The sequence below is a fragment of the Hippichthys cyanospilos genome, chromosome 9 (genome assembly GCF_059441005.1).
Source record: "Hippichthys cyanospilos isolate Australia breed blue-spotted pipefish chromosome 9, RoL_Hcya_1.0, whole genome shotgun sequence".
NCBI classification, from domain to species: domain Eukaryota; kingdom Metazoa; phylum Chordata; class Actinopteri; order Syngnathiformes; family Syngnathidae; genus Hippichthys; species Hippichthys cyanospilos.
The window spans coordinates 9,483,684-9,511,304 of record NC_142377.1 but is presented as its reverse complement, the minus strand read 5'-3'; the positions used below and the strand labels follow the sequence as shown (position 1 = coordinate 9,511,304).

Sequence of the window (27,621 nt, the reverse complement as noted above, 5' to 3'; positions counted from 1 at the left end):
GGGTGTGGAATAAAGGCTGACTCTCTGATAAAGCAAAGTCCATAACAGCAACGTCTATTTATGCTGAGAGGACATTACTCAGCGCCGGAGCTCGCAGCTTCGATGGAAAAATCACACATGCAGACAACAAGCCCTGCCTGCAGTGAGCAGCGGGTTTCAACCTGCTTTGGAGACAGCTCGAGGGTGAAGGCGGCAGCAAATTATGCTCTTGTGTGAAATGACAAAGATTGGTTGATTAGCAGGCAAAGAGAAAAGAAATGTGAATCCTTCCTTTTCTCTGGTCCAAATCTGGCTTTTTCACTCATTCAATCACATAGACATATTGTTCATATTTTTAAGGGTCCTGACATTTAATCTAAGGTACTTTTCAACAAAAACATATTTATGTATTTACATTTTTTTTCAGAAAGAGAGATGATTTAAGTAATTGTATACTTTTGTACTTTTTTAAAAGTCCTTATATTCAACCAGAGGTACCGTATTTTCCGCACTATAAGACGCACCCTCAATTAATGAAATATTTCCAACCTTTTTACGTACATAAGGCGCACCGTATTACAAGGTGCACCATCAGCTTTTTAAAAAAAATCAAGGCTTTTAGGTGCACCTTATAGTGTGGAAAATAAGGTACCTAAATACATACATATATTTTTCCTTTTTTTTTGCAAGTGTTTGGCTAATAGACAGTTTAAAAATGGCTGATAAATTAAGTCGTTCTATCTTTTCTTATCTCATTCAGTCCCAAAAACATATTTAATTGTTTTTTTCTTAAAGTCCTGACATTCACTTGCAAGTATTTAAATACATAAATAAATATTATTCATTTTTTGGGCAAGTGTTTGGCTAGAGAATTTTCTAAAGATGGCTGTTGAATGAAAAAGAATTAAGTATTTAATGAACTATTCAAGTAATCAATTACTCTTGGTAATTAACAACTAATTGATTACTTTAGGTACTTCAGGTATTTACATACTAAAGTAATCAATTACATAAGGTAATGATACTCACTGATTACATTAAGCACTAAAGTAATCAATCACTTTCTGTAATGAATTACTCAAACGGTTGATTACTTTGGGTTTTAGAACTTAAGTAATCGATTACTCTAGTCAATTAAGGGTTTAAAAATGCAAAATTAATCATTTACACTTTGTACTGTTATTATAAAAAGAAATGACTACTCTAGGTAATTACAGATTAAAATAGTTAATTGCTTTATGTTAAAAGCACTAAATGAATCAATTACTTAAGACACTACAGTATTGAATTAATCGATCAAGTACTAAAGTACCTAGAGTACCTAAAGTACCTAAAGTAATTGATTGGTTTAATGTATAAAGTAGTTCAGTAGTTCATTAAACACAGGGCTGTAAAATTTAATTCCTTTGTACCAGTGAATTGGAGACACTCCTTTAGTCAAACACTGGAAAAAAAAAAAAATGAATAGGTACGAGTGATTGAAGGGCTGGACTCATAAACAACATACAAATACCTGTCTGTTTTTGGGAAAGAGTAGCATAATACCGTCTTTTTAGACGGATTGTGTTACATAGAACTTTTGGTTCGACTTTCCCTTAAAATCCTACGCAGGTTTCCTTTTTGTAGGCGAGCTCACAATGGGGGGGAGGAAGGAGTTGGCAAAAATCAGCAGGAATGTGCGTTCAAAGCTCACTTCCACTTTTTTTTTTTTTTTGACTGCTGCTGACTTTGGGGCATTCATAATGTATGCAATCTGTGTTGTATAATTCAATAGAGAAAAGGGAAACACATCTTGATTTAAGTTATCTACAGATGACAGGGTTGGACCAGAATGTACGGCAAATTAAATGATGGGAGGGTAAATTGTTAGACCAATAATATTCAACAAGATTAGCTTGACTGTGATTATTGATAGTCTCTCGATGAATTTCATTAACATTTATGAATTGGAATGAAACAAATGGTAGGGTAAAATTAATGCAACAGGCATAAAGTATGCTGTTTAGATAATAATGTAAAATATTTCACAGACACTCCTATGAAACGGCTTAAAGTTATACTGTAGAATAAGGAGTTTTTTTTTCTGTCACATGCACCGTAAGAAAAAAAGTCTCCATCACATTTACGCAATTAAAGTGAGGCACAGATTACAATCAATATTATTAATTAAATAGGAATTAAATGAGACCTTTAATTATTATTCTTTGAACAGAAAACAAAATGGACTTAATTAACATTTTTTGTGTGAAAACCAAACATTCTAAAAAAGGAAATACTACAATAAAAAAGAATATTCTCATTCAAAAATGTATTGAAACTGAGTACATTCCCTTTTGTTTTCTATTAAAAGCTACACATATTGAATGAATAATTATTCAGGGTGTAATGAAGGTTTATTTAATACCAAGCATAGTGAAATTTAATTAATAATGTTCTCATTTTAATCAAGTCATGTGATTTTTTTTTTTTTTAATTTCACTAAATTTAGTGAAAATTTAACTGGGATGACCCACATATATTCTCTGACTATAGGCTACATCAAAGGTTATGTAAGATTTTAACAGATTTTCTGAAGATAATAGAATATTTAATTGAACGCTTTTTATTAAAATGTATGACAGTACAGTTTTCTTTTCGTATTAAGAGCAAATAATGTGGAACACGAAGCAACTAAATGCTAAATTGTGTAATAGTCATGCCTTTGTGAAATATTGCATGACTTAATTTTATTGACTTTCATACGGATGCATATGAGGGGATTTTTTTTATTTAAAACGTTGGTTTTCAAGTAACAGTAGAGCTTGGTGGACGTGAAGTCAATTTGGGGCTATGTGAGTTTTGAGGATTTTGCCATTATCGTCAGATCTAATACACCACTTTTTATTGCCGTGAAAGGATCAGTCTCTTCCTGTTATTTTCAAATTAAGAGCAAGTCAATTGGAACATGAAGCGACTTGTTTTAAAAAATTATGTTTAGCGACTCAACTTTACAGCACACTTGCCAGAAATCAAACTGATAAAATTACATTATCTATTTTCTAAATTTGCTGAATAAAATACATCGAGGGACACCACTAAAAATGTCATTTCAGATTTTAAAAAACCAAACATGGATGGTTATGAGAAAAAAATGCTCAAATAGTTCAACAATCTGTTGAAATATCGACATAAATGAGCATGACAATTTGAATACAAGCCATAAAAGAAACACCCTGAGGCCAGCGTATCAAGATTAAGAATCCGATAAATCCTACAAACATAGAGGCTCAAAGCTGAACAAATAATAAAATAATATTTGAACCAGCAACCTCGGTGAAAGCGGGTCATAGTCAGGCTATAGTTCACTAAATATGTCAGCAAGTGGAGGAGGTGAAACTGAAAAAAAAAAAAAAAAGCTGTGTGCACAGACGAGGCACTCAACTCAATGCGCAGCACTTTAGACCCCGTTCTCATTCATTTTTAATGAAGTCTAATAAGTCACAGTACCAAAGCAGGAAAAGCAATCCCCCTCGCGGAGGATCTAACGACACGAGGCCGTTTTCCAACACGGAATATTCTCAAGACGATACCGGAGCGTGCCGAGTGATTTCAGCACCTCTGCAAACACACGCGGCCGTGCGACCGCCTCATTTGCGACGACGGCTCTGCTCTTTAGGATGTGGTAAATTTACACAGGAATGACCTATTCAAAGGTGAATTTGGCTTATTTATTTATTTCATTTTTTTAAGTTCAGCGTACAGATGAGGTTTTAGCCCGAAGATACCGGAATTTCCATATTGTGCCAGTAGCAGGACGACTTGTCCTCCCTTCTTATTCAAAAAATGTATTTTTAGTACTGTGTATAATTGTTGAGAAGAGAGTTGGGAGCTGGGTACTATCATTGCTTACTTACACTTTCAGCATTTGCTCTCTTTCTCGCTCTCTCTCTCTCTCTCGCTGAAATATTGCCATAGAAACGAGAAGATAGATGGGAATGATGGGTAAATGAATGGATGGATGTCTGGGTAGCTGAATGATAGGATGGATGGATGGATGGATGGATGGATGGATGGATGGATGGATGGATGGATGGATGGATGGATGAATGTGGATAAGTGAATGACAGGATGGATGATGGATGGGTGGATGCATTGATGATGGATAGATGAATGAAGGGATGGAAGGATGATCGGTGGGTGGATGGTTAAATTAATGGACGGATGATAGATGAACGAATGTGGATAAGTGAATGCCAGGATGGATGGTGGATGGGTGAATGAATGTATGGATAAATAGATGTATGGTCGGATTGATGATGAACGGGTGAACAGTTGAATGAATGTAGTGATGGATGAGGGAAAGCAGGACAGATGAATGCTAGAGTAAAAAGCTGCTTGTTTTGGTGCGTAGAAATGGAAAATACCTTTGACGGTGACGATTCCTGTGCTGCTAGCCACACCAAACTGATTCCTTGCCATGCAGGTGTAGGGTCCAGCATCTGATTTGCTTATGTTCCATATGCGAAGACTTCCATTATCCAGAATGGAAACCCTGTGGCCACAATACACAAATGATGGGTAAAAAAAAAATAGATTTGGTTAAATAACAGCACCGAAACAAAAAAAAACATGTGTAATAAATGTTATTTATAGGGGTGTCCTAATCTGATCTCCTTGTATGAATTTTTGAGGAGCCTATAGCCAGCGGTGAATAAACAATTGAGGCCGACACGCATTTTATTCTCACTTCTGTCCTACGCCTTGGACAAAATGTCCGACCAGTGCGCCCACTTTACGAGATGCCGTTTCCCATTTCCATCTGGGGGATGCCAGCAAAGGGGCAGGTATCAATAATTCACAGGTGAGATGAACACAAGTTTCATTCCTTTCATCCCTGTCTGGCACCATTTTAATGGACACAGCGGTATTGGGCCTATCAGATTGATTATTTGGCGCAGGGTGAGACGGGGAGTAAAAAAACACAGGTGTGTTTTTTGGGGGAGATCAAGCCTCGGAGGACAGTGGCTGGGCGCCGCTGATGCTCCTTACGATGTGACAAGATGAAAGAGAAACACATCAGTCACATGGCCACTGTGAAGTGGAAATCACACCAAATAGCCAACTCCAAATGTAAAAAAAAAAAAAACAAAGCCAAAAACCCCCCCTTTTTTTTGTTATTTCCTTAAATCCTATTTGAGATGTCGTTAAAAGATGCGGGCGTCTTTCCTCTCCATCAAAAAGCCACTTGAAACCTTTGATTTGACGCCTCGCTCGACATATTGCGTCTTTGATCCGTTTGATAAAATTCTATCCCGTAAGAGGAAAGTGCCACAGTGCCAATAAAGAATCCCCTCCCAAAAAAACAAAAAAAAAAAAAAAACACAGGCATGAATACGGTGTGTTGACAGCTTTGAACATAAGCGTGGGCTGGAGCTTTCTGAAGCCCTCTTGTTCAAATAGTGACAATCATGTTTGCTCACTGTGCACAAACGCACTAACCCAACCATCGCTGTCAAAGAACAGACTCAGAAAGATTTAACATGCAAACAATATGCATAATCACAGTTTGGAGAGTCGCGAGGAGAACCGTTCATGAATACTTATTGACTTTGATATGCCATGGCTGACTGGCAGTGCGGCCGCAGGGCGCAGACCCGCGTGGGCGCCTACTTCATTAACAGGGTAAATAAGGTGAGCTTGTGAAAATAGAGGTTAAGATTCTATCAGTGGAATGAGTCAAGCGTGACACCGCAGGAAGCAAGATGGTCACACGCTTATAGGTGAGTTCGGCGAATAATTAATCTCAGCTAAAACCTTCGACAACGGATCCTCGCTTCGCTGCGCAGGCTCGGCTTGCTTGACTACCGAAAACATCAGGCATTCTTGCTTTCCAAATATCAGCGCACTAGATCAGTGGTTCTCATTTGGGGGTATCATCACGGGTACCCCGGTGGTACTCCAGATTTTAGATAAAACAAACACAAAGGCAAACATCCTTTAAAAAAAATAATTGAATGACTCAGGAAAATATAAATGTAGATTATCTTTACTAGGGTATTCTGTTTCACTATTTTAAAAACCCAGATTGTCCCCCTATACAAGAATGGTTCGACCCAACCTGTCCTGTGCCACTGCTCGTTACCTGTCAAATTTCTACTATGATCCCAAAAGAGGACCCTTAAAAGTTGAATATTTTTCTGTGGACAAATATTTATATAAACATATTTCTTTTTGTAATCAGGTCTGACACTTATGTTGATTATTTTTTGTGGTTAAATATTTATTAATAATGAAGTTGAGGATTTGGTTTTGCGAACAGATGAACAAATGCATTAAAACGTTAAAACACTTACAAATACTTCGAACATACTTACAAATATGTTGAAGATTGAAAGAGATAAGGTCACCTCTGAGCAGACGCAACGCTTTCTGAATGTTTGAAAATCCCCGGAATTGTGTTTGGGCTAGGTCAGTTTTATATAAATGGAACGGTTGTCCCCTGCTCCGAGTTCCATTGTGTGCACTGCAGTTGAGAAGCAGCCCCACTAGAGCCATAAATCAAGTCCAGCTGTGCAACACAGTCCTGAGACGCCGATGCCTGCTCAGCTCAACGCGACATGGCAAAGCCTCCTGCATGCGTGATTCAAAAAGGATTGCATCCAATAAATGCTCATTCTACCGCATTGTGAAATGTCAACATCAAGGTTACCATTTACCAAGGTTAAAAGGTCACTTAAATAACCACTTGCAAGTATGCACCTGATTTTGCTGTTATTGCACTTTTAGTGAACAAAGAGTTTGGCTGACGCTGGTTAAAAAAATAAAATAAAAAAAGACATATGGACCTCTGCTTGAGACAACTCTTCAATACAGGTGTAATTGATATTGATTTTTGCTATACACAGAACTAAAGCAATGACTCTAATCCTGTCACATGGATCATTAGCTGCAATGAATGATCACAACATTACCACAAGGCGCTCTGATGGGCATTAGGTCAACACTGACATGTAAAGCTAGACATAGACAAATCTAAAGCCAGGGTATCATAAAAGAGAGGGCGAAATCAAGACCACGTTTGCAGTATCAATGAGCCTCATTCACTAGTAAACATGCACAAATACTATTTGCATAAGCGCAGCATACGTGGAAAATCACTGCCTTCTCGCCACTGTGAAACCCAATATTCAGTAACCATAAGATCCTCAGGCAAGTAAGACTCACTCAAAAAATAAAAATATGCTAATCAATCCATTTATATCACAATTTGCTGGAATCACACGAAAAAAAAAAACATCAATTGTATAATTGGGATTGTCCGAGTTGGGATTTGGTTGTGGTTAGAAACTTACACAAAGGGATGCGCCTGTGTAATCAACCCTCCCAACCGGTTCAGGGTCTTCCACTCTCCCCACCGGTATGGAATCTTTCACTTGTCTTTACCGAATTTGTTCAACCTGGTTCAACTAGTGGCTGCCTTACCTTCAGCGGACACATTATCAACATCCCAATATTTTCTTTCCACATCCTGAGCAAATATGGATGATTGAATACATGCTTTATATGTATTCAAATGAGATCAATTATGTACATTTTTCATTCATAGATGATCACAAGGATTTAAAAAAAAGTCACCGGAGGCATGGCAGGTGTAATTACTCTGTCCGCCACTAGGGTTACCGAAAGTGGCATATAATAGCAAGAAAGCAGGATGTACCATAGAAATGCAGCACGATTCTCCTTTCAACACTCAATAGCGAGCAACGATTTTGAATCCAAGGAGAATTTTGACAGATGTGCCAATGCACAGAGGGTGCTAATGCACTGTCAAACAGCCATGGAATCCCTAGTCACAACGCAACAGTGCCGAAAAATACCTGAAGACCTGAGAACGACTGATTCAAACCGTAGACGAGAGGTCCAAAACAGCACAATAGGAGGGGACCAATCTCAACACGGATTTTATAGGGGATGATAAAAACCATGATGACCCACCAAGAAGCAATGTGAAATTTCACACAATTTTCTACAAAATGCTGAATAACACCATTGAGAATAACACCCAATATCACGCTGCAAACGTTTGTTTTGCATTTTGATCAAAATAAGGGTTTCCCACAGCTACGGAATTTAAATATTCGTAAAAAAACAAAAAACAAACAACATTTTTACCTTGGGTTTTCGGCACATAGTTTCATTGCGTCGTACCCATTTAGTGATTCAACTGTTGACACCTACTCTCTAATCACTTTTTAATGACAGTTATCCTTTGTAATAGGGTTTTTGAAGTCTCCAGAAAAACCTTTTCAATCTTCGCTCCCTGGCCGTTCAGTTTCAGCCAGTCACTTCCCAGCCTGCCCTCATCTCACCCTGCTGCGTCTCGTCTATGGGATAAAGGCTGAGTATATTTACTGTAGTTATCTACTTTCCAGTTTTAGATTAAAAACTGTGCTGGAACATATCTCAGCTATGGACGAGAGGGCGGCGGACATCCTAGACTTCTCGTCAATCAATCGCAGAGTGTATTTTGTGACTAATTTTTGACGTAGTCCGCTCACATCCTTGTCGTGTTCATGGTCTTGTGAGAACAGCTTCTGCCTTGAGCTGCGTTTTGGACCAGTGCGCAGCACAGTTGTGACAGCATGGCAAGCATTCCCGGCGATACTAAAGCTTTATTTCAACAATCCCAGGGGAAGATAATTCTGGACTGAAACAATAATCCCTCACATTATGAAATGCGGATCTTTTCGCTTTTCATAACGCAGGTCCCAAACATTCTAAAAACAATTCATTAGACCTTAACTAATAGCTTCATTCTGGGAAGTGGTTACAGTGCTTAAAACGATTTTAAGCCTCAGTATTCATCATATTAATCTATAGCTTGGACTCTAATTGTAAACAAACTATCAAGGACAACATGTGTGGAACCGTGCGTTTTCTAGCTAAGTATCTTAATGACAAAGGTTCATTGAGAATGTCCTCGTTGCCTTCAAAGCAACATTATGAGTCCGCGCCTGCAATTGCCTCGCAAGGACGGAGGGTTTATCGGCCCGGGCCACAAAGGGTTTGCGGATGTTATTCCAGAGGATTCTTTTAATCACAAATTGCTCTCCGGCTTCACAGATATTCATCTCTTATGTGCTGAGGTATTCCTTGAGGAATAAAGAGCATGCACGTGTTCCACAGGAAATTGTCAGCGGTACCAAGATGGATTACCCTTGCTGCGCTGGTGGATTCTCACTTTGAAAAATGATATCGGCCAAAGTCTCCCAGATAAAAACAATCCTGGTGAGCGGCACAAGGGACGCGGACTGACCTTATCTCGGCAAACATCTCACAACTCATTTTATCTCATGTGCGAGATTACAGTCCGGTTGGTCAGCACCACGTTTGGCAAATATGTTTCTAGAACTTCGCAAAATGAAAATGATAGAGCATCTCATCAATTAATATGGCACCATTTGGCTCGATACCACTTTTTCAAATGTTGATTCTCCGATACCAATATTGCGGCCTCAAGGATCAGCGGAGCCGATTTTTTTGTCATGCGAAATATTTTTAATATTCGAGGTGGAATGATTAATTCATTACTCAATGGTTAGATTAAAAATAAAATATATATATATATATATATATATATATATATATATATATATATATATATATATATATATATATATATATATATATATATATATATATATATATATATATATTAGAGCTATATATGACCATATCAGCATTGGGCAGATACACACCTTAATGATAGCTATACAATTCGAAAGTAAAACCTTTTGAGACAGATGTGCTAACCACAGGCTTCATCGTGGTACCCATCAACAATGTGCCGTCGTGTGGGGAAATGATTCATGAAAGTTTGAAAGAGCTTGCTGGCAGAGTCCAGAAGTACTGCCCACAGAGTTGGAAGCAACAGATTGTACACAATTTCTTGGGAGATGAATAATTAAAACGGTTCCCCTCCATCACCATACTTAATTAGACATTATACTCTAAGTGGGTGCCAACTGTCACAAAATCTCGCCTTCCTTTTTTTTTTTTTTTTGTGGATCACTGAAATACTTGTATCTGAGCTTCAAGATCTCCATCTTTTCCCACTTCTGTATCTGTATCTATTGTAATCCTAATTTGTGACGACAATTTAATTTTTATTTTTATTCCTCAAGTACTTCATGATTACTGGATCTGAAACTAATCATCTGATTTTCATGAGCATAGAACGCTCAAAGAGAAGAAGCGCTAATAGTGATTATAGTATTTTTATGCTATTAAAATGGATGCTTTTTGACTTTTTGACTTTTTTGTGTGGCATATCGGTCTCATCAAGTTGTTGCCTAATCCTTGGTCTGTCACCTGGCTGTTTTGAAATATTGATTGTGGGAAAGACATCATTCAAACTCTACCAAGATGCTCATGTTTTGACATCGGCATATCCATGGATGGATGGATATTGTCAATGATTAATTTGATTATAATTATTCGGTACACTAGCATCAGCATCCTCATTCCCTGTTATTGATGGGTTTTGACGTCAAAGATCTATTTTTACTAGGTTGGTAGGAACAAGTTGACTCATTCACTGCCATTGAGAGTTTATTTTTAAAGGTCTTCTAGTCTACTAGTTTTCCTGTTCAGCCAGTAATTAATTTGAGGATTATATTATTTTTCAAGTTCAATTATTGCCTTTAGAAAAGTGTTTAACCACACTAAATGTACGTGTAATTATACATAAAAAATATGTCTACAAATTATAGACATAACATCTTTTTTTTACTGCTGAAAATGGCTAAATAAGGGGTTCCTGCCAGACTGGTAAAAATGGATCTTTGATGCCTGGGGCCAAAAATTGCAGTGAATGTGCTAGTGTACTGATATGGTTCCAAAAGAGATAATAGTATAATAAACATATACAGATAGTTTGCCCCACCCAGCAAAAATATGATGTAGAATAAAATAGTCATGAAGGAAAGACAATACAGACAATTGCATCATAATGCAAAGTCAAAAACATTATGTTGGACTCAGTTTGGATATAATGGGACCGATGTTTCTTTTGTCTTTCGGGGCCGACTGAGCAATACGGATACACGATTTGTTAAATAAAACATTTTAATCTGCTACACGGATGTGTATGCTTGTGGGCACCCATGAATGGCGGCGTCTGCAGCTGCCAGCTTCTCTAATCCTCACTTCGCTCCCTTTTTTACTCAGGGGACCTTCAGAGCCATATGGCTACAGCCAAGGTGGAGAATTGTTGGCAAAGGTAAAATAAAAAAACAACAGTCAGCGGTCCACGACAGCCCTTGGCGGTTGTAAAGCTTTTCTCCAAGCAAAGTAATGAATAAGTCCTTCTGGACACATATGCTTTCAGTCTTTCAGCCTAACATTGCTTTCCCTCACTCCAAATCTCCACTGAGAGACAGGCAGGACTCCACTTCATGAGCAGATGTTCTATTAGACTCCAGATGAGCAATTAGAGACTTGATGAGAAGAAAAAAGTGGTTAGTAAGACCTAAGCATAATAAGCAACGTTAGCAGCATGCCGGCTAGGAGTGAGGGAACATTTTCTGTTGCCTCAAAGGAAGTCGCCAAGTCAAATTACAAGTGAAAGGCCAAAACTAAAACTTGGTGTTAGGATTGATGCTAAAAGCATTATCAGTATGCGGAAACCAAGCTGGAGTGCTCCATTTAGGCTGGTGTATCAGATGTAAATAACTCTTTGATGCTGACAGCCTGGCACAGTTGCCGTTCATACTGATCACATTGAAACAAAACATGCTGACTCAAATGTGCTCTTTTAGCTGGCAAATTCCTCTCATAAACCAAAATTTATCAGGAGAAAAGTCGTAGGTGGCTGCAGTTTGGATCGAAGTGAAAAAAATAGGTCATCAACCGTTATTCAAAGTCAAGTGGAAATGTGTTTATGAGGTCTTCAACGTTTAAAATATTTTGCATTACATGATATTTTTCTCGTATGCATATAGTTTCTTCCACTCCATCTACTCCATAATACGTTAAGAATGAGTCTATTTTCATATTCGCACCTCATTATCACTGCCCTTGTTTCCCAATTATTGTTTTACTTGCCTACTTTATTATTTGCTCTGTTGTGTGGAATGCAAGTCTGCTCGGGGAAGAGAAAAGAATAAAAATTTCACTGTGTTGTGTTACTATGCATATGACGGTAAAACTCTTAAATCTTGAAGAAAAAATATATTTTCATCTGAATACTTGACATTTGATTCAAATTTTCTGTAGGATATCCAAATATCCAAAAGTACTCAAGAGCTGCAAGCCTACTATAAGTACAAGTGGCTTATTTATATTGAACAGCCCCCCCCCCCCCCCCCCCCCCACCCCACCCCGAAAGGTCTCAATTAGTATTTTAAGCGTATGTTGCATGTGCGTTGTATATTTTGACCAAATGCTTTCTCTGTCCTATAATCAAGTCACCTGGGAAACGGTTACATCGTGACAAGAAATACATAATTTCTCCTTTAAATCTTCTTGAAATCAGACACAGCTAACAAGGAAAGAGGGCACAATATGCCGTAAGTAAATGAATGCAAAGTTTGCTGCTCTCCTGGCGCTGATTCTTTCTGGAGAGTGCCGAGCAGAACAGATGGGCTCATAAATGTTGATCACGCTACAAGAAATTTTGTCTTTTACGTGACCGTCATGACTATTTGCGCTTCTGGGGTTGGGGGACGTGAATTGTGTGAGGAGATAGGGAACCACTGGGTCATGATTACGCATTAAATCTAGCCAATCAAGCAACAGATATTGCTCCTACCTCCACAGACTAACTAATTGATAACACATTATGTAGTAAAGAAATGTGTGCGCTCACTTCACTATAGTGAGCCACTTAAAACTGCTACACTTACAATATAAGAGGTGGCAACCAGCAGATGTCATTACATTGCAATTTACATTAATTAAATTCACAGACAAAAGCACCCTGTTAGGAAATATTAAGGAGGGATAAAGTGATAGCTTAGCAAAGCACAGCACCTCGACTCACAGTACTTCTTCTCAAAGTACGAAAATGTAAGAGAGGCACTTCAGGATGTAGGTGAGATTTTCACAGGGTTTCTGAATGTTTTGGAGAGTCACATGCTTTGTAATACCGTGACAGGAAACAGTATTTTTTCTTATCAAATCGAGAGCAAATTAAATGTAACTTGAAGCAAGATAGTGATAAATTGTGTTGTAGTGACTTCTATGAAAAACGTTGTATGCCTGTCTTTTGTTAGCTTTTATACGGATCCATATTGCCATTGGAAGGGCCAGGAATCACACCTCAAATCGATTTAACCAAAGTCTTAGTAGTTTTGCTGAAAAATGCACTACATCGAACAAATAAAAAATCCAATTTGATCATGAGGGTTAGGTTGGGAAATGGGATGCACGTTATTGGCACAGTATATTTTCTAAAGCGATTTACAAATACAGTACTTATAATGTACAAACACGCTAACTAACTAACTAACTAACTAACTAACTAACGTGCTAACTTTGTAAAATATAGAAAGGTTTTCATTTTTATAATCACTTATTTAAATTCCCTGGACCCCCTTGCCATACACTGACCAATGGCAGCATCTAGGGTGATTTTCGCTTTTAGTACATTTTTAAATTAATCTGTGTTGCCTATGTCATGCTTGCTTACTAGTGCTGAGATCTCATTCCAGCATGTAAATTAGTCTACAAATGTGTCGATAGTGCCGGGATGGCCTTCATTGATTGATTTGCTTAACAGTTTATGATCATGCTCTTTAGCTAGCTAAAACATGCTCAAACTCTTCTTTCCTGATTCTATGATGCATTTGAGTCGAATGGAAAAAATCTGATTCCATCCTCTATTCCACTACAAATGTAGTTTCCCGATTGAATAATTCAGACAAAGTAGTCTGTTTTAAGTCCTTTTTTTTTGCCATTCAAAAATATTCTGCACTTTTTACTTGGTTGAAAAAGTATTACACAAGGGGTTACACAAAAACTTTTAGAAGATGCCAAGTATACGACTCAAAATGGTTAAACAATTTCTAAACATTAAGCTTAAGTGGCTCTTCACCCTACAACGTGTAGCTGTGTGTACCCGAAAGAAATATAGAGAGGAATGCAAGTAAAGTGAAGCAAGAGAGATGACTAAATGGGACTGGAGAAATGTAGCAATTTTTCTTGTGTTGTTGTGTTGTTCGCCGACAGACAAGCTGTTGGAAAAACTGCAGTTGCTTGTTAACTTTGAAATTCAGCTTGTAGCTTACTTCATGCACACTGTGATGGCGACATCTGCGATCCCTGCGCCCCCATACTGGTCAAAAGAGACCTCTGTCTTTTGTGCCTCTCTTATCTGCTAACAGCGAAGCTTCAAACAACAAATGGAACTCCACATGCACAGTTTTTTGAGAAGTGCCAATGTAAAAAAAAGAGAAAAAATAAGGTTTTTGAAAGCATATCGTGCGGTCTTTACTGTCTGTTTTCGTGCAGTGAATTTATTGTTTTCAAATGTCAGTATCAACAAACTTAGCGCCAAGTAATTCATGATAATTCGGTTACTAGGTTGGGTCCGTAACATCAGAAAATAAAGAAATGTTGATCGTTATTTTTAGAAATAAAATCTAATGTTTTCATTTGAATAATGCATGTGAATAAGGATGGATTAGGTCGTTGGTTCAGTCTGCTCACTTCTTTTGTTGAAAACGACATTCGCTAACATGAGCTGCTGTTAGTCGCAACAGGCACTGGTCGCTAACAGCCAACTGCCTTCTAGCTCATATGCCGTTACGGTAATTATTGCCCTCAGTGCATTACAGATTTTTTAAATTTTTTTAAGCTATTTTGCGGAAATACGTGCTGTGAAGGTTTCCTGCATGCCAGACAGAAAGGTAAACAAAAATGCAATTGCCACGGACACTCCTCAGACGTCGGCGTCAAAATCTTAAATTATTAAACCTTATACAGTAACTGTACCGTTGTCCCTTTCCTTTCCCATTCCTTTTGAATGTAGTCAAGGAGAGCCACGGTTATATTAGTGGCGCCTGGAAGTCTAGTTAAAGTGAAAACTGTAGATGACCAAACATGATAGCAATGAGAGTTTACACTTGAAATTCTAATTCATTACAAAAAATGTACAAATGTAGGTAAGAGATTTCCAATGCTCCGCTGAAAGTATTTCCTCCTCTCCCTTGTGTCCATTTAACAGCGCATGTGTTTCATGATTGAGAGCGGAATTTCCCTCTCCGTCGGGGCGGGAGTAGATTATAGCTCCTGCCCTCATTGGTGTTGGTTGTGCTGTGAGCCAATCATGTGTCTTGTAGGAGCGCTCATCTCCCTCCCGAAAGCAAGATTGAGTGTGTCACGGTTTTTCACTTATCGCGGGGGGGTTCCGGTGCCCATTAACCGCAAAAAATGAGGGATCACGGTATTACAACTAAGCTGCATGGAAACCCAGTAGAATATCTAACAATTTTCCTGAGCCACACGCAAGTTTTTCACACCTTCCTCAGAGGTGATCATCTTCGACAGAGGATCTGACGGATTTTGTGCATATATTATCATGGCTGCCAATGCTGATTGAGCTAACAAGGGAAGATCTTTCCAAGCACTTCATGTAGCACCTGGAAAGACACTTGACGGAGTTCTTTAGGTGTGAGGCGCCAACCCACCGCAAGCCCTCCTGCTTGTGACATATTGAAATAGTGTGTTCCTTTTTTTCCCCTTTTTCGCTAGGCTGCTCTTTGTGGCTGACATGGCCCAATTACAAACCGTACCCCGCTTTGCGCTCTCAGCTGCTTTATTCCAGCTGATGTCATCTAAACTGTGTCCCTGTAGGTTTGTCTGGGCTAGATAAGACATACCCCTTGCTCCAATGCAGCAAAAAAAAAAAAAGAGAGACGGGGGTGGGGGGGTGCTGTGAAGATGGATTACCCAACTGGTGACACTGGTTCCCTCTCTGCCAGAACCGCTGCAGAGTGTGAATGCAATTAAGGCAATTAATCTTCGACAAAAGGGGTTCACTGCCATCTCATGTGGGTTAGCACCTTCATATGCAGGTGCAAACCCAAAATATCTGCTCAGATATAAACACGGTGCGCAATTCAAAAAAGAGAGATCACTCATCTTATGAAACATGAATGCAGTTTGCAGAGAATGCAGTCAGTTTGCAGTCATTTCTGACAATTCGATTTTATTGGGATTCCCAAATTTCTGAAACCAGTTTTAATGCGTGGATCTATTTCCATAAGAAGCACTAAACATCATAATTGAATGGCTCATAAACCAAAATATACCCGGTATAATTTTGAGGGCGAGTGAAGAAAAAAAAAGGTAAGTCTCAGTTTTATCACTATATTTTCTGAATCCTTACTTTAAAGTGACAAATCAGACTTTAAAATTTTCTCTCTCAGAATACTTTCAAATGAGAATAATGACTTCTGACGTTAACAAAAAAACAGAATTATAACTTTAAACTGAAAATTCTCATTGCAAAAATATCCCCTGCAAATTCAGAGGATAGCTAAAAGTCAGAAATCAGAGAATAAAGTCAAAATTTGGACTATGAAGTGAGATTTATGAGAATAAAGTCACAATTCTCAATGTGAAGTAAGAATCCTGACTTCACAGTGAATACTATTTATGTGAATTAAGCTATCATTCTCATTTACACTCAGAAAGAGAGACCTATGACTTTAAAGTGAGAATTTTGACTAATTATTCCTAGAATTCATTAAACCATTTAACCATGTAACCATTTTATTTTTAAAGTCTGTATTCTAATCCAAAGTCTGTATTCTTCTCTGGGAATGGGTCAGAATTCAGACAACTGAATTATTCTGAGAACACATTTCCTACCCCTCTTAAGTATACTTGTATCATATTATAAATTAATAAAATAAAACGGTGCAATTCCCTGGCATTTTATTTTGAAAAGCAACAAGACTACTTTGGATACATGCAAAACCTGGCAAGACATGTCCCAATGAAGTCACGCTCGCGTGATGACTGCAATTGTGATCGCCAAAGCCACTGCGCCAGAAAACCAAACAAGAGGGCAAGTCACATGTCTCTTATGATTGATTATTTGCAAAACTTTGGAGTTATATCGGAATTATGAATAATTTGAACTCACTGGCCTCCGACCACCCTGTGAAGGTGAAAATGACTAGATTAGCACTTTGACTGTAGTTAGCAGATGGCTGCTTTGGCCTGCATTAGCCCATTAGGAACAAGTGAGGCCTCATGTTGCTTTTTCACTTAGCTGCTCAACAAATGCTTTCACACGTCTGATAAGCTCCATAGGCTATATGTGTGTGTGTGTGTGTGTGTGTGTGTGTGTGTGTGTGTGTGTGTGTGTGTGTGTGCGTGTGTGTGCGTGTGTGCGTGTGTGTGTATGTATGTATGTATGTATGTATGTATATATATATATGTTTATATATTATATAATGTATGTTTATATATATATATATATATATATATATATATATATATATATATATATATATATATATATATATATATATATATATATATATATTAAATATATATATATGTTTATATATTATATAATGAACATAATCGGGCTTTTTACCGTTTTGTTGGCGCAGTATTCCAACAATCAGAGCGTGTCATTTTTGTGTTTGAAAATATGTAAATAATAAGGATAAAGTCATCATTTTAAGATATATACTTCGATTTTTGACTATTTACAGTAGTTTGTCTTTATTAGATGTTTTATTATACTTTTTTCTTTTACAGTCTCTTTTTGTATGAATGTTATATTTATTTATTATGTATCTTTATGACCATACTTTATATGTATTTCTTTTTTTATATGTTTTATGTAATTTTCTGAGACAGGCATTAACATTTTTTTCAGATTTTTTTCTGTTTAAAAACACCTAATTCACATCTATCTATCTATCTATCTATCTATCTATCTATCTATCTATCTATCTATCTATCTATCTATCTATCTATCTATCTATCTATCTATCTATCTATCTATCTATCTATCTATCTACCTACCTACCTACCTACCTACCTACCTACCTACCTACCTACCTACCTATCTATCTATCTATCTATCTATCTATCTATCTATCTATCTATCTATCTATCTATCTATCTATCTATCTATCTATCTATCTAAAAAGAAACTGTACTTTTTTTTTTATTTAATGACAATTGCCTGCCACCCCTTGACAAAAGAAGAGCACAACTAAAAAAGGAGACCTGAAAAAAAAAAAAAAACATGCCAAAATTAGCGAGACACTGTCTCACTATTTTTATGTGTTGAAAATATATTTTGTTGGTCGTTGTCAGAATAGAACAGATGGTGTCTAATTGAAGTTTGCTGTGAAAATTAGGAGTGGTTGCTGGAGAGGTGCCAGGCCATTTCCTGTGAATGCTCACACTCCCCTTTGTGCACATCTACGAGGATCTTGGATGTCGCTAATATGTGCAATTCAATGTTTTGGATTCTATTTGCAGGGTGTAAAAAATAACACCCTCCTGTAAAATTAACGACATTTTTAAATAGTTGCTGAGGCACTTTTAAGCCATCAATCCCATCTAACCTCTCTTGAGTGGAAAAAAAAAACATGTAAATCCAGATGAATGATGGATAAGGGAAATACCATAAAAGCTTATTTGTGTGAATTACATTTGGAACGTTATGCGAATTTATATACTTTTTATTCTTATGCAATTGAATAGCATGCATTTTAGTGTTATTTTTTTTGGCTTGCGGGGAAAAGTTCTAGCACACCCACAATCATGCTACAGATGAGTGCTATAGAACAGAAACTATCTTTGATTTGTTCTGTGAAAGTGAGGGTGGCCGAATTACGGCTTGTGGGCCACATATGGCCTGCTTTGTTCTTTAATCCACTTCAACAATGGAAAATAAAAGGAATTAATTATACATAATAGAATAAATGAATAGTTATGGCATATTATGTGCGAGGATTGAATAAAAAAAAAATACAATTTAATATTAGCACATAGTAGAAATCTGTAATGTTACTTGGAGGCAAGGTCTAGTATCGTGTTTTCAGAGTAAAAAGTAGAGCAGTTACCTTGGACTTTCTTGGAGCGGCTCGCTGCCCTTCCTCCAAGAGATCACACCCCACGGAGACATCTTGGGTTTGCACTCGATGAGCATATCTCCTCCAACCTTGACCAATGTCTGGCTCCTCAATTGGTTATGGGAGAAATCTGGAGCAACAGCTGAGACAGGATGGGGTCGATTTGTTATTGCGCTTAAAAATACAGCAAATTAAGCGTCGGATTCTTAACAATTCATCACACAATCACACAATTGTTTAGCTTTCAATGAGAGATTTTCTTTTGTTTTTCTTTGATTTTTCTGGTCGGTAAAAGTTTAACGTGATTTGAATTTGTCTTTCTACCTGCGACAGATGACAGATGTTCTGCTTTTTCCAAATCTATTTTCGGGCCAGATATGAGTAAAACATGTTAGCGGGTCTTGGCTATGAGATTGCAATGAAGTAAAAGATATAAGTTATTTCTGCCAAGGTTAACCTCGTTCTTTAAGTTCAGACTACACGGAACACTGAACACTTTGCTGCAAAAAAGAAGTAAATAAAGGAATAATATACTCCGCTTTAAACCATTCAACTCATTGTGAATGTTGTTTTCTTAAAGAAAATAATAATGATATTTATTATTGAGAACGGTGAGTACTGTGAAAGCACTTCAATCATACAGTATGAGGAATTTTAAGTCATTCAATGCCAGGGATGTATTTTCATGTTTTTTTTGAAGAGTTCAAAAACATGAAAATATAAATTGCGTCAATGGCATTCTGCTGGTATCGGAAAAAAAAACGAATTATTTTTTTTTTATGCCAAGACAAGAATGGTAGAGCATTCATTTTTTCATAAGTTGTGTTTAGTGGCACAATTTTTTACATCAGACACGGATGCCACAGCACACTATTTCAAGTCTTTTTTTATATATATATATATATATATATATATATATATATATATATATATATATATATATATATATATATATATATATATATATATATATATATATATATATAAATGCTTTGTGCTGTTAGAGGGTACACGATTGATAAAAATATTTCATAAGAGGTCACATGAGTGAAGAAAAGGTTCAAAACCTAAAAGGTTGAAAACAATCAACATTTTATAAACATTTTACATTTCATAAAATCATTTTAATTTGAAATTTGTATTTGGCTTTGCAAGTAACTACAGACTGCTGACAAATGGAAACATCAAATTAGATCTGACGTTTTCGGAAAACTACATCAAAGGACAATCCTTTGTTACTAAGTTCAAATTCACTCTTATTTTGAAAAGAAAAAGAAATACTACTCCTGTCATACGACAGAAGCTTTGCAGGGACCTAAAAAAAACAAACTGTTCAAATCCCACTTGAAAGGAACTTTATATACCAAAGTATATAATGTGTCCTTTTCCTTTTAATGGCCAATAACTGAGAGGGCAAAGGTCATGCGGCTACGGATACACACACAGACGCAACACCACGATCTTACCTATAACTCGGAGTTCAGCATTGGAGTAGACCTCGCCGTACTTATTCCCGGCAACACACTGGTACATTCCCGTGTCCGATAGGGTCAAGCGGCTTATTAACAATGCCCCGTTGCTCACCTGTATGCGCTCCTGTGGACACAGACACATGTCATTAATACGCCAAGCTCCCACAGCTCATCTACATAAAAAACAGCCGCAGGGCTCGTTGAATTATGCTCTGAAAAAAACAGACGTGGCAATAAATCTAGGATTTCATCACTAATGGAGGAGAGGGCTTGGGTGGATGGAAGCAGGCTAGCAGAAAATGACCCTAATCAATCTGCATGTTTATGAGAGTGAAATAAAACCATGCCCTATTTATATCACTGCACCACAGGGCCTGTTTCCCCTTCAGCGTGAGTGGGGGGGTAGTCGTAATATTTAAGAGTGTACTGCAGTGGGAAATTTGGAGTATGGGAGACCTTACCTTACTACTGTTTTGGCAACCCCGTTTGTTGGTGTTTGAACAAGGACCTAAATATATATATATATATATATATATATATATATATATATATATATATATATATATATATATATATATATATATATATATATATATATATATATATACATATATATATATATATATATATATATATATATATATATATATATATATATATATATATATATATATATATATATATATGTTTATATATATATGTTTAGGTCCTTGTTCAAGTGTGTGTCTATCTATCTATCTATCTATCTATCTAAATAACTATTGCCAGTATAACTTTATCAATTGTGCCTCACAAGACATTCTGGGAATCCGCATGTAAATGGAACCTATTAAAATGCATTAAGAGGAAATAAACTTTATTTACTTAATTAATCAGCAAGTTTATCAGTTGTCTGTATTGTTTTCCTGCCAAAAATCGTCCTAAAAAGGGAAATCCATAATAGGCTAAGTTTGAACTTTTCCACTCAGTGAAACGGCAAGTTTATACAAAAAGATGACCGGGCAGGATGAAATAAAATCTTTGTAGGATGTGTTTATGAATGCCTCAGCTTTTCTATCGACTTTGAATCAACACGTTCGATTTTTATTTATTTATTTTTCCCATTTTCATGCTCATTTTTTCAAGTCCGCCTGTTGTTGCCCTTCACTTTCGGTATTTAATTAGGGCTCACAAAAAAAGTAAGCTCAAGAAAAACAAGATACAGTAAGAATACAAAACAAGGACAACTGACTCATTGAAGGTCCAAAGTCTAATAGAGTATTGGAAAAAGCTGCATTTTTATTTAGAAGCAGCTTCTGGAGGCAAGACAATTTGGTGAATGCAATTTATAAATCATAATGCAGACTTAAATCAGGAGTGAGGCATTTTTTTGAAAGAAAACAAATGGTAACGTTGTTTACAAACAGCACTGCATCGTTTCGTTTATTTATACTCCCATCCAAAAGTACAGGGATAGTGAGGTGTATTATTTCAATCTTGTTAACAAGATTAACGTTTAATTGTTAAGCGATAACACTACTTAGATCAAGGCAGTTTGTTTTTGAGTATTGACGTGGAACTGATACAAAACTAAGATAACAGCTCTAATGGTGAGAAAAAAAGTATTGGAAAAAAATAAACTCAGACCCGTCGTCATGGGCGGGCCAGAGGGGCCAATTTCCACCCACTAACATGTGGATTTGAGGCACGAATCGCTAGAAATCTACTTTTATTATTATCGGCAATTTATTTTCGCACAATCGACTGTTTTTTCTATTGTGAAATCCCAATGTGGAGTTGCTTATCACTACACAATAAAAATGTAACGAAACACCAGTGTGATTATTGTTTGATTGATGACCAGTCTAGGTCCGCAACAGCCAATCACAGGCTTCCTGAAAATTATGCTATGTATGCAGGCTTATACGTGACAAATACGTCAATGTTGTACGAGAGCTTTGCTAATTTTTCAGACTGAATTATGTTAGTGTCTGCTAATAACAAACCATTTTAAATGGTTTGGAAAATTGATTTGGACGTCCAAAATCATTTTCTTTTCTTTTCTTTTCTTATTTTTTTTTGTTTGTTTTTAAATATATCCTCTGAGAGTCAGCCGGTGTGTTAATGCGTGCCGTACTGGACATTTGATCATTTGCACCCCTCAACTAAGTTCAAGTGTGCTCAGTTGAGGACATTCTGTCTTATTCAATGTCTCATGTGCTGGAGTAGGATGCAATTATCTTCGCTGTTTTGGTGATACGAAATAGACACAACAGCAGACACAAATGAATAGATTGGACACCTTGGACATCTAAATTCAAGACACATTTTCTTTTCTTAATTTTACTTTTTAAAATATATCCTTCGATACCCAGCCTATTGGTTTGTGTCCGCTGTAGCGGACATTTGTTTTCGGTCGAAATCTTTTGCCTAAATTGCGCTAACCTGCTAAGTCCAAATGCGCTCAGTATTGGTGCCTTGGTGAGAGGAAATGGAGACAACAGTGGACACAAATAAATAGTCTGGCTCCCAAAAAAGGTGAATGCGGCATCTTGACTTTGACATATCTGTATAAAGCTACACCGATTCAAATGTCATCAATTGATTTTGCCAGCCATCATTTGTTGTACGGTGTGCTTTAGCAAGCACACTTTGACTGTGAGTGATCTTGGCCAAACTCTGACCCTTCCCTCTCGCTGTGCCTGTGCAAAGCAGATAACAGCGCACACAAATCACAGCGTGAAGGTTGTTGCTGGATGCTTGCGCCAGCATCCTTTTGTTTGATTTTGAATAACTTCAATAACGAGCGAAGAAGATTGCTTTATTATCCTTACACTTTACATCTACATTCCAAGTTCGGACATAAAGTCATGGCTTTCAGTCAGTTTGGGCGATTGAAGGTAGAATATTTGCTTTGCTGTCCGACTTGTTCTTATGACAGAAAAATAAGCACTTGCATAATTTCATTTAAATATGTGACTGATTGTCACAATGTTTCTCTTAATCTGACTCGCAAACATTTCAGGAAAAATTAGTTTCGGTCCCTGCCAGCAAATGCTGTCAAAAACCTTCAACAGAGCCCCCTCCTACTGCGTCTTATATCATTGACCTTTCCCTGTTCCACTTATGACACCGCTGTGGTTAATGGTGGCATTTCAAATAACGTAACACCTTTGCTGATAAAGCCATTCAGCCGTGCAGTCTGAATGGATCCACTTATTGGCCATTTTCAAGAGGTACTTAATGGCATCCTGTACTTTTTTCTTTGCAGGAGATTTTTTTTTTTTTAAACAATGGAAAATATGTGTTTACTCGTCGAGGACATCCATTTATCATCGTAACTTTTTCTATTGCAGTTTGACAACAATTTATTTACTTTAAGTCAGACTAGTAAAAAATAGCAATTTTATTCATTGTAAAATACTACATGGATTTTCATTTATGACTGTATCCATTGCAGGTTTACGTTGCTATTTTCTTGATATTTTTCAGAGCATGCAGACCAAAAAAAACCCCAAAAAAACAGAAAACTATTTTTTTAAATAAAAGAAACAAACTAGTTGAAAAAGGGGAGCAAAAATAACAACAACAAAAAAAGATCGATCTCTATATTGTGGACTTTGGTTACCATGTAAATTTTTGGCAATATAACGCCTGCGATGTACGAGAGAACACTTTATATGGCCTGCCAAATTTATGAACACATTACCGCATAATCCAATCAGGCTAAGAGAATCCCCAAATGGGCTATACATTTCTTGGTAGAAATGAACCAATCGTGGCCAAGTTAAGTCCTTTCCCCTCCAAGAAAAGTGAGTTCCACAGCGCATCAAATACATGGTGAGGTTCACTCTATTTGTGATTGAAATCAGTTCACAGTGTTATATGTATTCATTGAGACTGTTAGAGCCCAAAAAAGGAAGACTCATTACTAATTTGACATTCAACCTACTAATGACATCTCTTGCCTATAACGCCTTTATCTGTGTATAATATTTGGAAAAAAAGCGGATCTCAAAAGCAAAAGTCTTGAAATATGGTCCCGCCAGACACTCAAGGTAGATATTTTTATATAATTAAAAAAAAAAAAAAAAAAGACATACCCAACTTGGTCAACTTTTTATTCTTCAGGCCTAAATCTGTTCAAAGTAGCTTTGCCTCAACAACACGACCCCAGATAAGTGGAAGAAACAATCGTATAGATGGGACTATTATGAAGTCCGAGCATTTTCCTGACACGCCAAGATTTGATAAAAATGTCACAGACATTGTTTACACACGCTGTTGAGAATTCAGCCTGATCGCAAGCCCTTTTATTAGACAGGCTTCAGTGTGCGTGTGTTGCCAGACTGGGTTTCTTCCAACCACATGTATTACAATCCAGCACTGATCAATATCCTCTGGTGTGTTTGTGTCGCTAGTTTTGCATAATTAAGCAGCTGTTTATTCATCAGGTGCAAGCTGCACTCAAATGCTCAGGCAGTTTTATTTATTTATTTATTTTGTAATTTAAAAAAGCATTAAAGCGTGTGTTTTTTTTTTTCAACAGGAACTAGCATTTTTGTTCCAATTTATGAACAATGAAATTGCATTTATGCCGAAACCTTCGTAGATTGTAAATGATTAGGTCATTTAACACAGTGGCTATCATATCATTTTAGTTGAAATGGTATCTAAATAATACAAATGCTAAACGTTGTTTCTGTTTACCGTTGAGACTTTAAATAAGAGAAAAATGCTTCAATTCATTTGAGGGATACGCTATTTAGGATTAAGAGGATAACAGAGTGCTTTGACTCGAAAGGGGAGTGCAGTAATGAATATGAATGCACAATGGCTAGAAATTAATCAGTACAGTGAGAACAAGCATCACTATACTATGTACTGTCAAACCTTAAGTTCTGTTTACATTTTTGAAGACCTTTTCATACTGGACTTAGCAGCATCACAAAACATTACATTGCTAGGCTGTATGGCAAAATGTTCTTTACCGTTCACAGGGAGTATGGTGTGAAAATGCCTTTATCCAATAGCCCTATTTGGAACATCTCTGTGAAAGCTGGGATTATAAATCCAACCAATGCGGCGTCCTTATTTCTGCAGTAACACCGATTCCCACGTGGCTCACCTCTGTGGGCTCCATGTTCTCTCCATTTTTCATCCACCTGTAGGAAGGCTTTGGCTTCCCAGTGGCTTTACAGTCCCATGCCAAGGAGTCATCAATGAGCTTCTGGACATCTTGAGGTTTCTCAATGAGATGTGGCGGAGCTGCAAAAGTTTCAGGACAAATGGGGCAGATGAAAGTCACAATTGGCTAAAGATTTTCAAGTCATTATTTCTTTCAGTGCCAAGAGTTATCGGAAAAGGCAACCTCGAGAACGCAAGGCGATTTTTAGCGTTTTCACTCATTTTTCAAGGCTGACAAAAATGCAAACATGGGTGCTATCATGCGAAAGATTGACTTACATTCTTTACCTTGAATTACAAGTATGTAATATACAGTATGTGTAGTATTTATGGCTGATCAGCGACACTGCCAATGGTCACAGCTCATCACTACAGTGCTCAATTGGCTTAATATTAAAATAAGCACGAGTCAAGGATGCCAGCTACCCTCAAAAAACAAAACAAAACAAAAAAAACGTATTTGACGAGAATTCTCATCACTGGCAAACAAGGTAAGTATTTTAAAAGACGGGAATTCTCGTCCATGGCACTGAAAGAGTTAAATATACTAAAATTAATTTTGTGAAAGCATACATTGGACATTGAAATGTATGAACATATGATATTACAGGGCAGAGGTGGCCAAGTTTGGCCCTCAAGAGCCACAATCCAGCCTGTTTTCATTGTGTCCCTTCAACTAACACAACTGATTCAAATGATTAGCTCATCAGCAAGCTTTGCAGAATCCTCTTAATGTCGCTGATTTGAGTCTGGTGTGTTGGTTGAAGATACATTTAAAACAGACGGAATTGTGGCTCTTGAGGACCGAACTTGGCCACCCCTGTTATAGGGTTATAGGTGATAGACCAGACGCAATAACATAATAAACCTAATGTAAATAACGTAATGTAAATAATTGGATTCTCCTGTATCTTGCAGCTTACGCAAGGATCGTTAATAATTAAAAAACAAGAAAGTGCAGTCATGTGGCAAGATGAAGGAAGTGCGACCAAGCTCTCTGTACGTAGTGGATTATATGTGTAGGTCAAGCTCCTATCACAAGGGGCCAGTGGGAAGAAAAGAGTAATGGCAGACTGCACTTTTCCATTTCACAAACCTCACCTAATGTCACACTCAAGGACTGACCTTTTGCTGGTTTTTCTGTAGAGGAAAAAAAAACAAAACCTTGCTCTAATTGGCTTCTACTTTTGAGTATTTGTCTCTAAAAGATGCATGGTAAGGCAGAGGGAAAGTCAATGACTTGTATTCACTCGATACACACATACACACACCCATACGCACACACACGCAGGCAGAAACACAAACAAATAGGCACGGAATTTCAACATATACTGTGCTCAAGCATGCTTGTATGTGGGGGATTTAATGATACGGAAAAAGATGAAAAGAAATGGAGCTGCTGCCCAGCAAGTGTGCTTGTAATATTTATCATGGAATACTGCCTCAGTCCACATAAAAATAACATGAATGTTATATACACAGCGCTGTATAAATACTCAATTCATATATTTCGTCTTCCTATAGGTTCCAAGCTGAAGTTCGGCTGAGCTTATTTCATTCAGGGTCTTGTTAATTAGTTTTAAAATTGGACCAAATCCATCCGCAGGACTCCAGCATTCACAATCCTTGAAGTGTACCTGATGTAATACGAAGGAAAAATATATAAGGTTCATTACGAAGAACCGCAACCAAAAGCGAGTTTAGTTCTCGGTTAGAGTTTGACAAATCTGTCAGTCACAATTTTCCAGAGACAATCCTGCCAAAAGGCCATTCAAATCATTGGTATCACGTGTTCACCCTATACTGGCAAAAATGACTGCACGTGTTGTCTCGACAAATATCTTCCCCGAGTCACAACAGGCTTAGATTGAATATAACAGCCAAAAAAAAAGTGTTTGGATGCAGTTTTTCAAAGT

General features: G+C 37.2%; 1 protein-coding gene across 4 annotated transcripts in view; it reads right to left on the bottom strand.

The window, feature by feature from the left end:
• LOC148418746 (contactin-4-like) overlaps positions 1 to 27,621 on the bottom strand; it is a 97,850-nt gene that overhangs the window by 21,262 nt on the left and 48,967 nt on the right. For all 4 annotated transcript variants that reach the window (XM_088423558.1, XM_088423557.1, XM_088423560.1 and 1 more), the window contains 4 exons: positions 25,647 to 25,786; positions 20,534 to 20,663; positions 19,059 to 19,209; positions 4,383 to 4,510 (listed from right to left, as the gene is read on the bottom strand). In XM_088423558.1, coding sequence (XP_088279684.1) covers positions 4,383 to 4,510; positions 19,059 to 19,209; positions 20,534 to 20,663; positions 25,647 to 25,786 — 549 coding nt within the window. The remainder of the gene's footprint in view (positions 1 to 4,382; positions 4,511 to 19,058; positions 19,210 to 20,533; positions 20,664 to 25,646; positions 25,787 to 27,621) is intronic.